At 38.3% G+C, this 17,240-nt stretch overlaps 1 protein-coding gene across 1 annotated transcript in view; it reads left to right on the plus strand.

Annotated features, from left to right (window-relative positions):
• Window positions 1-17,240, plus strand: part of LRRC2 (leucine rich repeat containing 2) — a 54,017-nt gene that overhangs the window by 16,783 nt on the left and 19,994 nt on the right. Inside the window, exon 4 of the mRNA XM_082336005.1 lies at window positions 11,443-11,579. Coding sequence (XP_082192131.1) covers window positions 11,443-11,579 — 137 coding nt within the window. The remainder of the gene's footprint in view (window positions 1-11,442; window positions 11,580-17,240) is intronic.

Below are 17,240 nucleotides of genomic sequence, written 5' to 3' on the forward strand. Positions count from 1 at the left end.
TCTATTAGTAGAGTAACACTAATGCTTTTGATTTATTTACTAACATTATATTTTACACAGAAAATTTCCCACTGACATCAAGATATATTTTATAGTTTCAACCTGGCAGCTAAATATACTAACAAATCAAAAACAAGACACAAGCAGGAGATAATGGACAGAAAATAAACACTAACTGTTTTGTCATCACTTTGACCATGGAACTCAGATGAGTCAGTGAGTTTAATGGGCAAACACCTTTTACCAGGTGGTATGGAAGAAAGGGGAAAGGACATAGTTCCCTTCAAGAGGCTACCCTAAACCATAAAATGTAGGGTTTTAAGGGGTTGATGCTTAACATTCGAGGCAGGTAAAGGCTAAGAAAGATTTTTTTTCTTTCTTCTTGTAATATTGTGCATCATTAATGAAAATGATCCCCAAGAAAAAGTGATTATGGATGCTAATAAAGTCTGCTTCCAGAATAAAGACACAAAACCAGATCATTCTAGCATAACCAATTCTCTGTAGAGGGTAATGCAGAGGCTGTATCAGACCTTTTTGGGGAAAAAAGGAAGAAAGTTTCAAATGCTTCTAGTAGCAATCACCGTTCTTTCAATTGCATTTAAATGATGTGATTTCTGCTCATCAGTAACTTTCATGTTATTCCCATTTATTCACTTTGCCTCCAATATGCTCATTCCTCTACCTTATACCCAAGGTGTTGCTTCCTTCCTTTCAATGTTTTGTTGCTGCTTTTTTATGCAAATGTTTTACTGGAAGGGCCAGGGAATATTAGAAAACTGTTTGCTGTAAGTCCTGCCTCAGACACAGTGGTATAGCACTCACTGTCCTCCTCTTGACAGTGAACTCTTGTTCAGAAATTTTTTTTCAAGATTCATTAAATGAGAGTGGGCATGACTGTACTAAACACTCATCTGGCGTGGATTTGAACCTTTCCTTTTGAGACACGGCATAACCAAATTAACAAATTTGGTTAACCATAGATGCTAAATAGGCTGGATAGGCTAGAATTACTGCTGCAATGTAGAACTATTGTATATTTATATACAATACAATTTATACATATATATACAAATATATATGTATATATAGGTATATATACGTATATATATAAGTACAATAGTATTGATACAATAGTTCTACATTACAGCAGTAATTCTAGCCTATCCAGACAAAGACACAGATTCACTGATGTAGTTTAAAAAGAAATAATACAAAAAAGCCACTCCAGGACTGTGCAACTGAACAGTTCAGCACTTTTTTGCCAAAACTGCCTAATGACTTTCAGTCTTAGTGAATGTCCTGTGTTGATAGACCACCTATTAGTAATGCAATGGAGCTGCCCTTGTTATGGCATAAATTACAGAGAGTTTTTTTCTCAATTTTTATAATGCTCTCTTTGTTGACATATAAGGTGTTATGCTTGTAAATGTCTATGCTTTTATTTCATGTACTATATATGCATACAGACATAGACACTAATACATATTGGAAACATTCATTATTTTAATAAGACATTATTACAAAAGGTCTTGGATATTTTGAAGTTTCTGGATGTTGCTTCAAAATAAAACCTTTCATACTTTAGCCATCTAGCTGCTAAATTATTACAAGGAAAATAATTGTTGTGTGTTTGGTTTGGGAGCTCTATCTAAGCAAAGAGTGAGGAATGGGTGCTAAATCAGAAGGTAAGGTCTCTGGAAAGGTTAAGTGCTAAAGTATTCGTCATTTTGTGTTCTGTTTACAAAACAGCAGCAAGTAGGTAAATATCACAACTAAAACATACTTGAGAGTAATGACAGATGGTTGAAATTGGCAGTGACATGCATGCTGCTGAGTCTTTAATCTTCAGACAGAATTGATGCCAAGTTTAGAGCAACAAATCATCCAGCAGAAGCTAAACTGGTGAGCCATGTTCAGACTACTTTTGATTCTCACAAGAGGGCTTTAAAGGTGTGAGAGAACAGGAGATTATATTTTCAGTGGAAAAAAGTATTGCTGTAGTAGCAGCCTCTGGACTAAAATACCTGCAGGAACTGAAGTTCATGTTCCTGTTTCACCTGATTAGAGGGGAATGCTCTACTCTGAATCAGAGAGAAGGAAGGCTTAAATCCATTCTCAGATATTTCAAATGACACTCTTAGCTATAATCACCTATGCACTTGAACAGATCAAATTTGGGTCAGATGACAGATGAGAATACTTTTGATTTGATTCTTTTTGTGGAATAGCAAATATTTTCATGGGAAGCAAGTAAACAAAAATGGAGAAAATGCAAAATGGAGTTGTCTGTCTCAAAGTTGCTAGATTTGGTTTTCCCAGGAATAACAGAAAAAATCATGAACAGGGATGTAGCTGGGGGATTTTCTTTGGCAATGGCTTCTGGGAGAGTTTGCAGTTCTGGCTCTGACTGCATGGCTGCAGTGCAGTCGCTGTATATCGGTTAGTGCTAGTACATTAGTAATTGCTATAATTGAAAATATCCAATAGAGTATATTCCCATATTCACATAGGGAGTAGTGAACTGCATTTTCATGTGATCCCAAAGCTTTTGTGCTGGGATGGGATAGTGAGGCTATACCAGGATTTTTTGTCCCACAAATTATTCACGAAACATCTCAAAGAGCTGTTAATAAAATCTTTGTACCTCATTATGTTCTCTCACATTTTTGATATGCCAAATATTTAAGAGGAAAAATAACTGTGCTTTTGAGGCATATTTTAATAAGAAATCACAGGGATTTTTTGTCTCTTCCCTACCTCACAGTATAAAATTTCATTTGTGCATATCATTAATCCAATTGCCCAGAACTCAGAGGGGAAAACTATAAGTAATACAGTTTTAAATGACTTCTAGATACCTAAAATAGCTTTTTCTATTAATAAGATTCCCAATGTGCTGATGTGTGAGTTTCTAAGAAGAAAATACATATTCTCAGTTTAAATTCAGCCTAGTTCTGAGGAATTGCAGACTCATCTCTTACCCTTGCCATTTATTCAGTATTGAATATTATCTATCCAGCACCTCAGCCTTGTATACAATTGAGGAAAATGTTGTTTATATTTCCTGTTTGAAGGGGAAGTATTAAACACCTCTGTTGCAAGTTGACTATTGGTACGAGGATGCCAGTTACTTTAAGGCTAGCTGCTCAAATGATGGCTTGCTCATATTAGAACAGCTGGTAAGCTCCTCAAAATTTAACCCTTGGTTAGTGAATCACAAAAGGAAAAAATTGTACTTTTTATTGGACCAGCTAGTGAGGAAATAGTCTTTTTTTGTTCATCTGCTTAAGCTATCAAAAATGGGAATATTGTACTAAAGTGTAATACAAACATACAGCTTTAACAATTTTCAACATCATTGGATCTTGCAAATGCCAGTACTTTATTAAGTTGAATTTCTTGAAAGGATTTTACATAGTGCCATTGGGTACTGGGCTCAGACTGTAAATACTGCCATGGAAACTACTCATTACATAAATTATTTTTGCCAAAAGATTCCTATCTATTGACTTTGTTATATTGCTTTATGTAACTACATTATATACAACAATGCTAGAACACTCTCCTTCTATGCAGAGCAGACTGGTATTAGCAAACTCTGTAGTTTATTTCTCAAACTTTACTTGGGTCAGAGTGGGAATGTTGGAGGCTGTGCACACCATTCTGATTACGATGGAAAAGTTTTATTCAAAACCAAGCTTTTTTAGTTTCCAAGGTGATCAAAGTGTATTGTTCTACCTTTCTGAAAAACAGTTTACTCCATGTTTATTTCTGATGCTCAGAAAGTGTTTTCCAGCCTGGAGACTGAGCTTATACTCTACTTTGCCCTTGGGAGACTCACCCTTTCTTGGGATCCCCAGGGAGACAAGAGTTCATGTTTCAGCATATCTACTCACATGAAAAAAGGAAATCACATACTTTTCTATAGAATTTCTGATCTACCAAAATATCTTCAGTTCAGCTCGTTGCATTTTTGTTTTCATTAATTTCCTTTTCAGACCTTTCAGTAAACCCTCATCCTACGTTTTGTCCCTGAAGGTATTTCTCTCTACTATTCAGCCCACAAGAACTTCTTCATGTTCTACCTCTATTTTGCTACAAGAAAACCTTTTTTTTCCCCCCTTACATTGTACTAATACTCTCCTTTGCTTGGATACTTTGAGCAGAAGTAAAAAAAAAAACAAAAACAAAAACCTGATGTTTTAACTGTTACCTGTAAGCTTGAACATCAATATCTCCTTTCAGATAAATCAAAGGCACTGTCACCAATTCAACAGAGAAGACTGAAAATAGGAGACTATTTCTCTTGGCCTGTAGCAAGCTGCTATTAGATCACTGCAGATCAATGCAAAAATTTTCTCTGTGTTTTACTCCAGTTTATACAAGTGGATCGGCGTTTGTATTGGATGGGATCCGTAGATAATAAAGGCTTGCTGTAACCTCGTCTGTATTTTGTCTCTGACACTTTGTTAAGAGCACTAATGCAGGCTTGTCTAAATGGTGAAGTTGCATTACCATTATTACTATGCTGCATTGCCCATCAGAAATTATAAAGTTTAATTACTGCTTTAATTTTTTTTACATAATGAATTAAAAATTTAAACTGGGAGTAAACGCTATCTTAGGCAATAGCTATGGCATTACAGGTCCCACTTAAAAATAAAATATTCTTAATTGTGAAACTGCCAGGGAAGCCATGGATTTCATTACTCCTTTTACTGCCTCTCCTTGGAAAACACAGAGATGTTAGCTGTTTAATTCCCTAATTTGCATTTTTTATAGAACTGAAAATTCAGTGCCATTAAGCATAGTTAACAACAGTGTTGTAGCAGCAACAATTTTATTATTACTACTTTTAACTGAGAAGCGGTGCTTGAGTATTATTTGAATGTATAGGTGGCAGATGTGGCGATCAAATCCTGCTCTACATTTGTGCAGCTGTGAAGGGGGTGTCACCTCCTCTGTCCCCTCCTAAGGCTGCCTTAATCGCTGTATTGCATACTTATTAAGCCTGGTGATGGCTGGGCACCATACATAAGACAGTGGAGAACTTCTGTGCTAAGAAGGTATAAGTAAGCCCCTAAATGCAGATTACAGGGTAGTGAAAGTCATTCATACTGTCTTACCACCCCGCTCACCCTCCCCAATCCCCCAGCTGTTATTGCAGTAAACTCCAAATGTGGGTGAGAGTGGCTGGAATCTTACTGACTATGCCTATGACATTTGAAGGTTATTTAGGGATTCATTGCTCCCTAATTTTGCACTCCTTCAGCCAAGATACCTGGATTTGAGAATCTTGAATTGTCATTAATGTTGTCTTATAGTTGTATATTTGTGCTCTTTCTCTGACAAAAGTAGCCTAGCAGCCTTGTTTAACAGGTCTAGGGGAAAAGGAGAGTGAGAGTCTTACTCCTTTTGTCTGAGAAAGGAAATCTCAGTCTGTAACCTGGATTACCATTCAGGCAATTCATATAACCTAATTCTACCCCTGTGTAAATTGTTGCTTGTAAGAATTTTAAGCAGTTTTTTAGAAGAAGGAGTAATTAGAGACATGGAACTGAATGGAAACAAGGTTGAAATTAAAAATTTATAAAGGAAAAGCAAGTTGTGTCCAACTCATTTGGTTTCTGTCTTTCTTTTGAGAAGATTATTGAGCTTCAAGTAGTAGATCTTGTCTATCTGGCATCCCATAAAGTATTTGATACAGTGAACTATGGAAAATGAATGTCTGAATCTAAGAAAATGGACTGTGATGCAATAATTGTAAAAATGAGCGAAGGACTTGCTAAAGCTGAGGCAATAAGTCACTCCTTTGGAAAGAGAAGCTATCAGCTAGGAGGAAGATCACTTGTGGAGTTTCTCAGTGATCGGTCTTGAGTTTATTTCTTAATTATTTTGAGGAACTGGGCTATTGAAATTTTGTGCTGACATAGTTTGGGTGTTATTGTCACTGCACAAACAGGAGGAAATATGAAAAGCTGGATGAGCAGGTGGGCTTCCAGAAAAATAGAGACTGAATTCATGATTGCAGAGTTCAAGGTCATGTACTCAGGAGCTAATTTGTGCAGCAAGTCATGAGCCCATTATATGCAAATAATTGAAGAAACAAAATTCCTAATCTAAGAGCCACAGAAGGACAATCCAGTATGATACATACATAAAGTTGTGGTCACCCAGATTCAAGAAAATTTATTTCAGATGGGAACAGATGCAAAAGAATTCTGTTAGGACGATTTGGGGAATTTTTATTTTGTGAGGGGAGATTAGAAGAATTGGCTTATTCAGGCTAGTAAAATAAATTCTGGTATGTCTGCTACCTATGAAAACATCAGAGAAGTAAACACCAGGGAAGGAAAAGAGCCATTTAAAGATAAAACTGGGAAAAGAATTAATGGTTATGAAACTTCTATGAATAAATTCAGACTGGCAATCTGAAGACCATTCCAAATCATGAAAAGGATGAAACTCTGTAACTTTGTTTTTCCATAAGAGCAGTGGATGTAAAAAACCAAACTACTTTTAAGACAGAGTGTGATAAATCAAAAAATGGGATTATGTGAAGTGGTGGTGTAAGGGTCTTATCCAGGAGGTCCTGGCAACTCCTATGTATGTCTTGTGGTCCTAGAGGGAGAGTTAATGCTTAACTACTACTTGGCTGTCAGGTGGCATAACTTAATCCACTGGAGAGCCCACAGGTGAAAAAACAGCCGTTACACGGAACTGCAAGAGATTGCTCCCTACAGGCAGATCTCAGTGAACTGTATCCCAATCATCTATGTTGTCCTGAGTTTGTTATCAAAATTAAATTCAATTGAAAGACTCATGTTTTTTTCCAGTAATTTTCATAATCTTAGCCACAGCAATTACTGGCAGTTGACTGTAGATTCTGTAGCGTGCTTCTGTCAGATTAGAGAGAGATTACATATGACAAGAAAAAATGTGATGCATCTTCTACTTGCTTTCTCGCACCTGTAAACTGGGACAAACCATATTGTGATCTTTGATATACATGTTAGAAACTGTGAAAGGAGAAAAAAGCTTGAAATGTCATGGTTTCAGAAGGCAGGGAAGTCAGAAAGGGAAGCTGTGCTTGTCTCCATCACTCTGCCCAGAAAGGCTGTTAAATTTTTGTGGTTTTTTTTGTAAGCAGTTCTGCTCCATGTCTCCTAGTTATGCACAAGAGACACATCATCTGAGCAGAATTAGACAAGAGAGTGACTAGGGTGTTGGTAACACTAAATGCCTTGTCTACATTAGTCCTCCAGTTACTAGTGGAACTGAGAGGTAGAAATTTCAGTCGAAAAGTTAGCAAATGTATCTGTTACAGATTAACACTCATAGGCAGCTAAGCCTCACGCAGCTTGCTGAGCCCCCTGCAGCTGCTTGTTCAGTTTCCCACAGCAGGATAGGGAGAGAATTGGAAGGGCAAAAATGAGAAGAGTTGTGTGTCAGGATGAAGACAGTTTAATAAGTGATCAAAAACAAAGAAGCAAACAAACAAGTGATGCAAAAGCAATCACTCACCACCAGCTGACCAATGTGAACCATTCCCTCAGCAACAGCCACCTTGGAAAACTCCCCCTTGTTCCTCAGCTTCTACTGTTGAATGTGATGTTATATGCTATAGGATATTCCTTTGGTCAATTTGGGTCCAGTGTCTTGGCCCTGTCCCCTCCCAGCCTCTTGCCCACCGCTACCTGACTCACTGGGGCAGCAGAGTGAGAAACAAGAGAAGACTTTCATGCTGTGTAAGCACTCTTTAGCAATAGCAAAACCAGTAGTATGTTATCACCACTGTTAGGTCACAAATCCAGAACATAGCTCCATACGGGCTGCTATGAAGAAAATTAAGTCAGTTCTAGACAGATGCAGTACAATATCTCATAGCTAAAAAAAAGACAAAACATTCCAGTGCTAATGAGTAAGTAGTTCCTTTTTCATTCCGATGGGATTTGCTCCCCTTCACTGAGGGATTAATTGGATGAGGAATTAATTTGTGATTCTCTGATTCTCTATTTTATTTTAAGGCATTTCTCTTTCAGTGGTTATTTCTGTTTCAGTGATTATTTTGTTGCAGTGAGGTGGTAAGTTGATGTTAGCATGTGATGTAATATGTTCATTTGTCTACGTCACTACCTGGTCCTCACCTTCATCATGGGTAGGCTAACATTTTATTACTTTTACGTGCTTAAAAATCCAGAAATAAGGCGGTTCACATATTTACACCATTAAGTTGCTTCTATTACTCTCTTGTACCAGCCCCAATGACCCTTGTGGGACAGTAATGTACTGACAAAACATTGCCTGTTGTCGGCTTACAGAAAATTTTGCTTCTGCTATTTTAACTAAAACAGCACTTCACAGTAAGTAGGAAGGACAAGGTTACTTTCCTAAAAGAACAGCTGAATTTTGAAATACCACCTCAGTTTCTGTTTCTGACAGACCTAATACTGGGAGGAAGCTGAGTGGAAGCTTCTATATTTTTCTCCGTTGCAACATGTAAAGATTAATATAATGGAGTTCTTACCATATACGGCTTGTCTGTAACCTGTGAGAAAGATTTGGGTGGTCCGGCCATCATTTGAAGACAGTGTTGTGTCCAGGGGAGACTCTGGGGTTTATGTAAAATGCTGTGTGATTTGGTGGCTGTTAGAATTGGTCATCAAACTACAAGCCTCTGCCTCTGACAACAGCAACTTCTCAGGCAAAAGATGTGGGGCTTTCAATTCCCTATGTTTCTTCTGTGTCCTTTTCTTGTGTCAGAAATAGTGTGGCCATCAGGACTATGGAAGTGATCATCCCCCTGTACTCAGCACTGGTGAGGCTGCACCTCAAATACTGTGTTCAGTTTTGGGCCCCTCACTACAAGAAGGACACTGAAGTGCTGGAGTGTGTCCAAAGAAGGGCAACGATGCTGGTGATGAGTCTAGAGAACAAGTCTTATGAGGAGTGGCTGAGGGAAGTGGGATTATTTACCCTGGAGAAAAGGAGGCTAAGAGGAGACCTTATCACTCTCTATAACTACCTGAAAGGAGGTTGTAGCGAGGTGGGTGTTGATCTCTTCTGCCAAGAAACAAGTGAGAAGACAAGAGGAAACGGCCTCAAGTTGTGCCAGGGGAGGTTTAGAATGGAAAAGTTTCTTCACCGAAAGGGTAGTCAGGCACTGGAACAGGCTGCCCAGGGAAGTGGTTGAGTCCCCATCCCTGGAGGTATGTAAAAGACGGGTAGGTGTAGTTCTCAGGGACATGGTTTAGCGGTGGACTTGGCAGCGCTATGTTAGCAGTTGGACTTGATGATGGTCTTTTCCAACTTAAATGATTCTATGATTCTATAAGACGTTTGCTTTGGGGGGAGTTTAACTAAGCATTAGTGCCTTAAAGATAAGCTCACTCTTATGACACTGTTTTGAGCACTTGAGACGTACTCTAAAGAGATTCTCTCCAGTGTCATCCAAATCCCATGAAACACCAGATTCTTTTTTAAAATTTGGTTATAAATTGAAGACTGATATAGTATAAAATTGTGAATCTCGTGTATGTCTTGTCTTGGTTTGCCAACATATAGCCTGCTTTAAGAACCTGTTGACACAAGATGCTGTTCTCTCCCCATTTCCAACTGCTGAATTGCATTTAAGTTTCTTACTGCTGCTTTTCCTTGTGAATGCTGTACTCTATCACTGGTTAGAGAGAAATATCACAGGAATATCACTGATTAGAGAGGAATATTGCAGATGATACCAAGCTAAGTGCTACAGTTTACACGCTTGAGGGAAGGGATGCCATCAGGGGGACATTGACAGGCTTGAGGAGTGGGCCCATGTGAACCTCATGAAAGTTAACAGGACCAAGTGCAAGGTCCTGCACCTGGGTTGGGGCAACCCCTGGTATCAATGCAGCCTGGGGGATGAAGGGATTGAGAGCAGCTTCGTAGGGAAGGACTTGGGGATATCAGTGGCTGAAAAATTGGACATGAGCCAGCAATGCGCACTTGCAGCACAAAAAGCCAGTTGTATCCTGGGTTGCATCAAAAGAAGCGCGGCCAGCAGGTCGAAGGAAGTGCTTCTCCCCTTATATTCCATGCTTGTGAGACTCCACCTGGAGTACTGCATCCAGTTCTGGGGTCCCCAGTACAAGAAAGACATGGACCTGTTGGAGCAGGTCCAGAGGAGGGCCGTGAAAATGATCAGAGGGATGGAACACCTCTCCTATGAAGAAAGGCTGAGAGAGTTGGGGTTGTTCAACCTGGAGAAAGAAGGCTCCAGGGACACCTTGTTGCGGCATTTCAATACTTAAAGGGGGCTTATAAGAAAGGTGGAGAAAGACTTTTTACCATGCCTGTAGTGATAGGACAAGGAGTAATTGTTTCAGACTAAAAGACAGTAGATTCAGACTAGATATAAGGAAGAAATTTTTTACAATGAGGGTGGTGAGACACTGGAACAGGTTGCCCAGAGAAGTTGCGGATGCTTCATCATGGGAAGTGTTCAAAGTCAGGTTGAACGGGGCTTTGGACTAGATGACCTTTTAAGGTCCCTTCCAACTGAAAATATTTTGTGATTCTTTGATTCTTTGATTGTCCATGTAACACAATGGAACAGCTGCTCATAGAATGTTCTCATTTTGTTATATATGTATTTAAGGATTCCTTTGCTAACACATCAGCTATTTGATGCATTCAAATTCCTTACTTCCTTCCCCTTTTACTATGTCACAGTATAATTTGTATTTTTTCAGTATATTACATTTTGCATTTTAATGATATTTCTAAACCTGTTTTTACTGAAGATTATGTAATGCTGTAAATCGAAGAAACAGAAAACACGATGTGACTAGTTGTAGCCTAGAATATTATAAGGGCCTTAAAATTAAGCCAAAAGGGATAATAAATTGCAATAAAGAAAATAATGAAACAAATGCACACATCCATTATCTTTTATAATCAAAAGTATGCAATGCTGGGTACCAAAGACAGAATTCTTGATATAGTAAGTTTAGTAGGAGCGATTGTTCCTAATGAACAGGTTCTATAAAAAACACTGAGATGCTTTTCAGTTAGCAGGCAAGTTTTCTAAAGTGGCCAAACCAAAAGCCACCTTCTTTAGTTACAACTGAGGTCAATAGGTATCTCATCCTTGGTAAAATCAAGATCTTTGCAAGTCTTTGCTGCCTCCTTCCAAACTCTCACTAAACCATTGCTGATTAAGGGAAGTCCATATGAGTGCAACACAGCACCTTTGCCCCCCTGCAATGTTAGTGACCACTGCAGAAAATATTTATTAATCTCTTACTCATCATCACATCTAGGAGTTTTTTCTTTGTTAAACTGAGTATGCCTTTTCTTTTTACTTTCTCCCTTCATGTTTTTTTTTTTTGTTTTTTTTTTTGTTTTTGGTTTTTTTTTTTTTTTTATGGGCTGATTTTAATTATCTTTCCCTCACAGGCTGCTTAAAAAAGCTCAAAGTGCTCAATGTGAGTTTCAATAATTTGAAGTCAGTTCCTCCAGAACTTGGTGATTGTGAGAATCTGGAAAAACTGGATTTGTCTGGAAATATGGAAATAACAGAGCTCCCATTTGAAGTAAGCTAACAAACTATGTTTCTTCCAGCTTTTTTATTTGGCTTATAAGGTGTTTTATCAGAGTTTTAAAATCTTTTCTTAACAGATTAAACCACATTCCTTGTAGTTTTTAGCAATAATGTTTTAGTAGTAATATCACTGAAAATGCCTTAGCAGCAGTTAAACGGGACCGAGCTTCTTTGTTTTGGTTGTCAAGTGACTAAATTTTGCTTGTATTTATTCTGATATATGAAGAGGGACATGATCCCAAAGGGTATTTGGCCAGTGGTGATAAGCAGAAGGCTGCAAATAGCTATTTTCTATGGAAGTGAAGTGCATCTTGATGGTTAAATTCACATACTAACCTTCATTTGTTCCCAGTGTCTATTTTCCTTTAAAAAGAGTATGGGGAGGTCTATAAACAACACTGCATGTTGCTATGAGCATAAATATTTGTCTAAAAAGGATATTACGTTTGAGGCATGGTATGAATATATAATAAAGATTGCAAAAAGGACTCCCAGGCATGCACCAACATTGTTTCTTCTGTTGGTTGCATAACTGCTCTCTGCCACAGCTGCTCTGAGACTTATTGTTCACGGAGAAATGAAAACATTGGCTGGTACCTAACCACAGTTTCAGATGTCATTTGTATTTCTCAGGTTCTTAATATCCTGATTCCTGGAGGATGAGTAGGGTGAGCTTTAGTGAGAAATGTCAGGATCTTCTTTACTGATTCCTACTTTTTCTCTAAACATCTGTTACTGGTGATTTACAGGCATTGTTGGAGTGGATTAAAATTATGTGAGATCTCTTTTGGCCATGCTTATGTTCTGTTCTGAGGAAATATAAACTGTAATTAATTTTCCCCTCTGACTTTTCACTGTAAGGTAGTTTATCTGAAAAGAATTGCTAAAAAATGATTTGAAGGAAACAGAAACAAAGGGTGAACATTAACTTCACATCATAAGTGGACACTGCATAGAAATGCTAGCACAAACACCACAAACAGTGCAGGTCTCCTTTCTCCTTCCTCTCCTCCTCCTTCAGATAGCAAAGATAGGGGACAAACCAGGTAAAACTTAATTGGTAAAAAGGAACCATAATAGAATCGGAAAAATATATATCCTGAACTGGCAAAGGAATTAAATATAAGCATCTAGGAAAAGTGTGTATATTCAAACCTGTGGACTAGAACGGTGAATTTAGCCCCAATCATTGGTATGTTAAAATGAGTATTTTAATCAATAAGTATTTTTCCAGTTGCTTCTAAAGGCCTTGTAGTGCAAAGGCTTACCCATGTCTGTGCATTATGGGTAGCCTTTGCATGTAAACCTAACTGTGCATGCAAGTCTTTCCAGGGCTGAGTCCTAAGAGACCAGTGTTTCTCTTGTAAATCTCAAAAATGTTGCTCCATTCTGGCAGCCTCCTATTCAATGGGATTGAAAGCCACTAAAACTGAGTCTAGGCTGCTGGGTAAGGGTTCACTTACAATCCATGGAAAAAATTTGGAGCTGTACAAATCACTTTATATAACAGCAAAAACTGGAAGCAACATAATGTCAGCATGGTCTAAAGGGTCAAGAAGAAAAATATTGGTATTGTCTATTGTGTTTCCTTGTTTCTCTGGAGGCTGGCACTTAATTTATATTTGCAGTGACCTCGGAGGTAGGCTGCACAAACTCTTCTGATTTAATTTATAAAATTAGTTCCCCAGAATCAACATTTCGAGGGCAGCTTTGGAAGCTGAACATACAATTAATGGAACACTTCTATCAAATGATTTAAAATGCTGCAGAGTTTGGCCTTTGCTGTACTCAATATGGTTGATGTAATGCACAGCAGTTGCATTAGTATCCTTGCTAATGTAATAGGTGTCTGATGTTTAATTCTCTGATAGGCAAAAGGCCGTAGTCACTGGCAGGTAACTATTTAATGAATTAAAATATTGAATTCGTCTGAAAGGTCTAAAAAGGGAAAACAGAAAGACACTGTGAAGTGTTGTGGTGGGCTAACCTTGGCTAACAGCCAAACACCCACCCAGCTGCTCATTCCTTCCCCCTCCTCAGCATGACATTGGGAGAAAATAGGATAAGGAAGCTCATGGGTCAAGAAAAAAGACAGGAAGATTGTTTACCATTTACTGTTGTGGGCAAAACAGCCTGTACTTAGGGAAGATTAATTTGATATTTGCCAATATATTGGGGTTTCTAGCTGCTTCTTCTTCCTCCTCACACTTGTCTGCTCCAGCATGGGGTCTCCATGGGCTGCAGTTTCTTCAGGAATATCCTTCTGCAGCAGCATGGGTCTTCCATCAGCTGTAGTGTGGAGATCTGTTCCACTATGGAGCACCTCTTCCTCCTCCTCCTGCTCAGGCCTTGGAGTTCCCCCTGCTCTTTCTCACTCTTTTTGTTCTCTCCCCCTTTCTCTGGTGTTTTCTTCCCTTTCTTAAATAAGTTTTTAGAGTGGTACCACACACTTGGCTGAGGGACGTGGCTGTGTCCTGTGGTGGGTCCATTGGAGCTGATTGGAACTGACTGTGTCCAGCATGGGGCAGCCCCTCGTCTCTTCCCTCAGAAGCCAACCTGCAGCCCCCATGCTGCCAGCACCTTGCCATGGGCATCCAATACAAGTATTTATGACCCCAAGTTAGACAGATTAGATCAATTAGTACTTACAAGAGTTGTTGCTAACATCTATTAATCTAGTGAAATGCTCATAAGTGTTGGTCATCTTTCTCTCCTGTCGTGTGAGTACTGGGAACTTGAGAGTGTGAATGAGCAAGTGCGTGCAAGCTCTGTTTTGGTAGTTGAATGGGTTCCCTTTACAACATTAGGAAAAAAAGAGAAAACTTGGCAACTGATACACAAAATAAGGTGGAGAGTTGCTAGAAACGTTTCCTGTTTATCATCTTTTAGGAAGTTCAATTTTTATTTGACTTTGAAATCATTTAAAATTTCTTCTGGGAAGGCAGAGAAATGCATGAAAGCAGCAACAGTGTTCTCCAGTGTAAAACTTAGTCAAAAGAAGTAAAGGCAAACTTCACCCCCGCAGAAATGTTCAAAGTCTAATTTTACCTTGGTCTTGTACATAGAATAATGGCCAGAGAGACACTGATAACATATACAAAAATGGATTCAAAGAGATTGATAACATGCCTGTAATTCAGTCAAGAATTTTTGACAGACCCATAAAGGTTTATGAGATCATCAGAACTCTGAGACTGAATTACATCTTCAATAATCAGTCCCCCTGTTCCCTTTCTATCTATTTTCTTTATGACAGGTGCAAAAAATAGAGAAGTCTTGAAGCTTTTGGTTTATTTGGTTATTTACTTGTTTGCTTTCTTAGGAAAAGAGTTCAGTTTTTGGTTTTTTTGTTTTGTTTTGTTTTTGTTTTTAAATAGACAGAAAATATTACATGATGAGCTAATTTAGAGGGAGAAATCTCAATGAGATGGATCATATAACACATGAATGTTGTTGCTACCAAGAAGTGATAGAGGGCGAACATAGGTTATTACACAAAACCACACAGTGTCACCAAATACCCATTTCGAATTGAAGTTCCTAATTTGTGAAGACAGCTGCCATATATGTGTATAAATTTTTGCTGGCATATCAGTTGTTTCTGTGTCTGAATTTGTCAGTCAGCCACATACGAAATTCAGGTGTTATGATGTCTATTAAATCTGTTAATTTGTTTTGTAAACAGGGAAATGTCAGGAAAGACAAGATGCTAAGGACCTTTATCTTGTACTGCTTTTCAGGTAAACCACAGCTGTTAAGGAGTCCAGCATGTATACTGACTTTACTTCTTGCCTTTTTAATCTACCAATTTCATTTTTCAATGCAGCTGTTTTAAGCTGAGGTATGTTATGATTGAGATGCTCTAGCACAACTGAAATCTTGTGGACCTTCATTCTGTGTTAATAGATTCAATATCTGGTAGTGATACATCCACCTTTTTCAGTGTGTGGGGAAAAAAACCCACCCCAAACCATAGCATTCTGCTCAGCCTAATGCAACTTGTTTTGTGGAGTGGCTGTATCAGCCTGCTAAGAACATGTACGTCCAGTACCTGGACTTTTGTCAGTATTTCTGTTTAGGTGTGCTTTGGAGCCATGCCTTGAGTGACATGCTTCATGCCACAACATCAGGAGGCAAGCACACTGTTCACTTGCCTGTTCAGTTCTTGTAGAAAGCTCTTTCACTGTTTTCAAAGACCACTTCCAGCACTCTGTAAGTCATCTCACTGAATCTTAAAATGAGATAATCTGATGCTCCATTAAAAAAAATTGAGGGTGTGTGCTCTCACCTTTTACTTTCTCAGGGCTTAGGATTTCATACCATTACATATTATGCCTAAGAAAGAGCAAGCAGGTTCAATGTCTACTTTTCAATTTATTTTTCTCTCTTCTACTGTTGGATGTCTAACATTTTTAGATTTTAAAAAGTTCCATTTAACTTTAATATTAGATTAGTATTAGTTGCAAAGTAAGTCCTTTGGCAGAAAAGGTTTATGGATCTGCAGTTGAATTTAAATCTGTTTTGACCACATTTGTAAATTAAGAATGCCTTTCTCTAAACATGAATGAAAATATAAATTGAAATAAAATGTAAATGTTAGAAAAGGCAACCTACGTGGCATTTTATTTATGCAGCCTGTTTGTGATACTTATAGACCTCAGTAACCAGGCTTAGCCGGGAAAGGTGCATTATGAAGTTTAGGGCACAATCTTCCCTGAGATGACACAGCTGATAAGACTCCTCTGGGGAGGTGAATTTATTCCTCTAGCTAAGATTGTCGGGAGAGGCATGGACTGTATGTTATCCAGTCCCTCTCCTAGCATAGTGGGGTTATACTGGGTACCATACTCTGTAGCTGCAGAGAGAAGGGGAGGGATGGATGGATTTTTTTTCTAAATTTCTTATACCTTTTGTGTGTGAATTTAAGAATTAGTATGATGCCGGCATTTGTATTTTAACTGTTGGATAGAGTTCTTATTGCTATTTTTATGCATGTCATGCAACTAATTTGTTTTTTTTGGAATAAAAACAGTATTATATATAACTTATTTTCTGATATAGGTTTGTAGAAAAACTGCTCTGACCTTATTTTGAGGTGTGCTTCCTTCAGAAAGTATTGCTTTCTGCAGTTATTTACTGAATGACCCAATTAACGGAATACCTGTTTTGTGCTGGTATTTCAAAGACACGGCTTTGCTGTGTTGAAGGGACAGTTCTTGTTCCATGCTATAAAACTCTGCTAATACTGCTGCATCAACCAAGAGTATCTATAGATGTGACCAGAAGGAATTTTCATAAGAAGAAAGGGAAGATGAAGAAATTCTGATTTCCTCCATCTGTACCATCTGGTGTGACACACGCTGTCAGTCACAGCACAGGCAAGTCACTCCACAGTACCAGCAGCAAGATAGAAATGCTTACAGATAGATGTTCTGATATGAAAATGAATTTAAAAAAGGCTTTGCAAAGTTATTCTGCTTTGAACAGTGTTCAATACTGCAACTGAGCAGTCCCAGCAAGTGATCTGAAACATTTTCTGTATCCTTTGTGAGGTCTGGGTAGTGCAAAGTGAAGGAACGAGACAGAAACTGTTACAGCATATGAATACTTTGTCAAAGAAAGAGCATAAGTATGTATGTCTGCAGTTCCATGT

This window comes from Platalea leucorodia (assembly GCF_965183815.1).
Source record: "Platalea leucorodia genome assembly, chromosome: Z".
Taxonomy (NCBI): Eukaryota; Metazoa; Chordata; class Aves; order Pelecaniformes; family Threskiornithidae; genus Platalea; species Platalea leucorodia.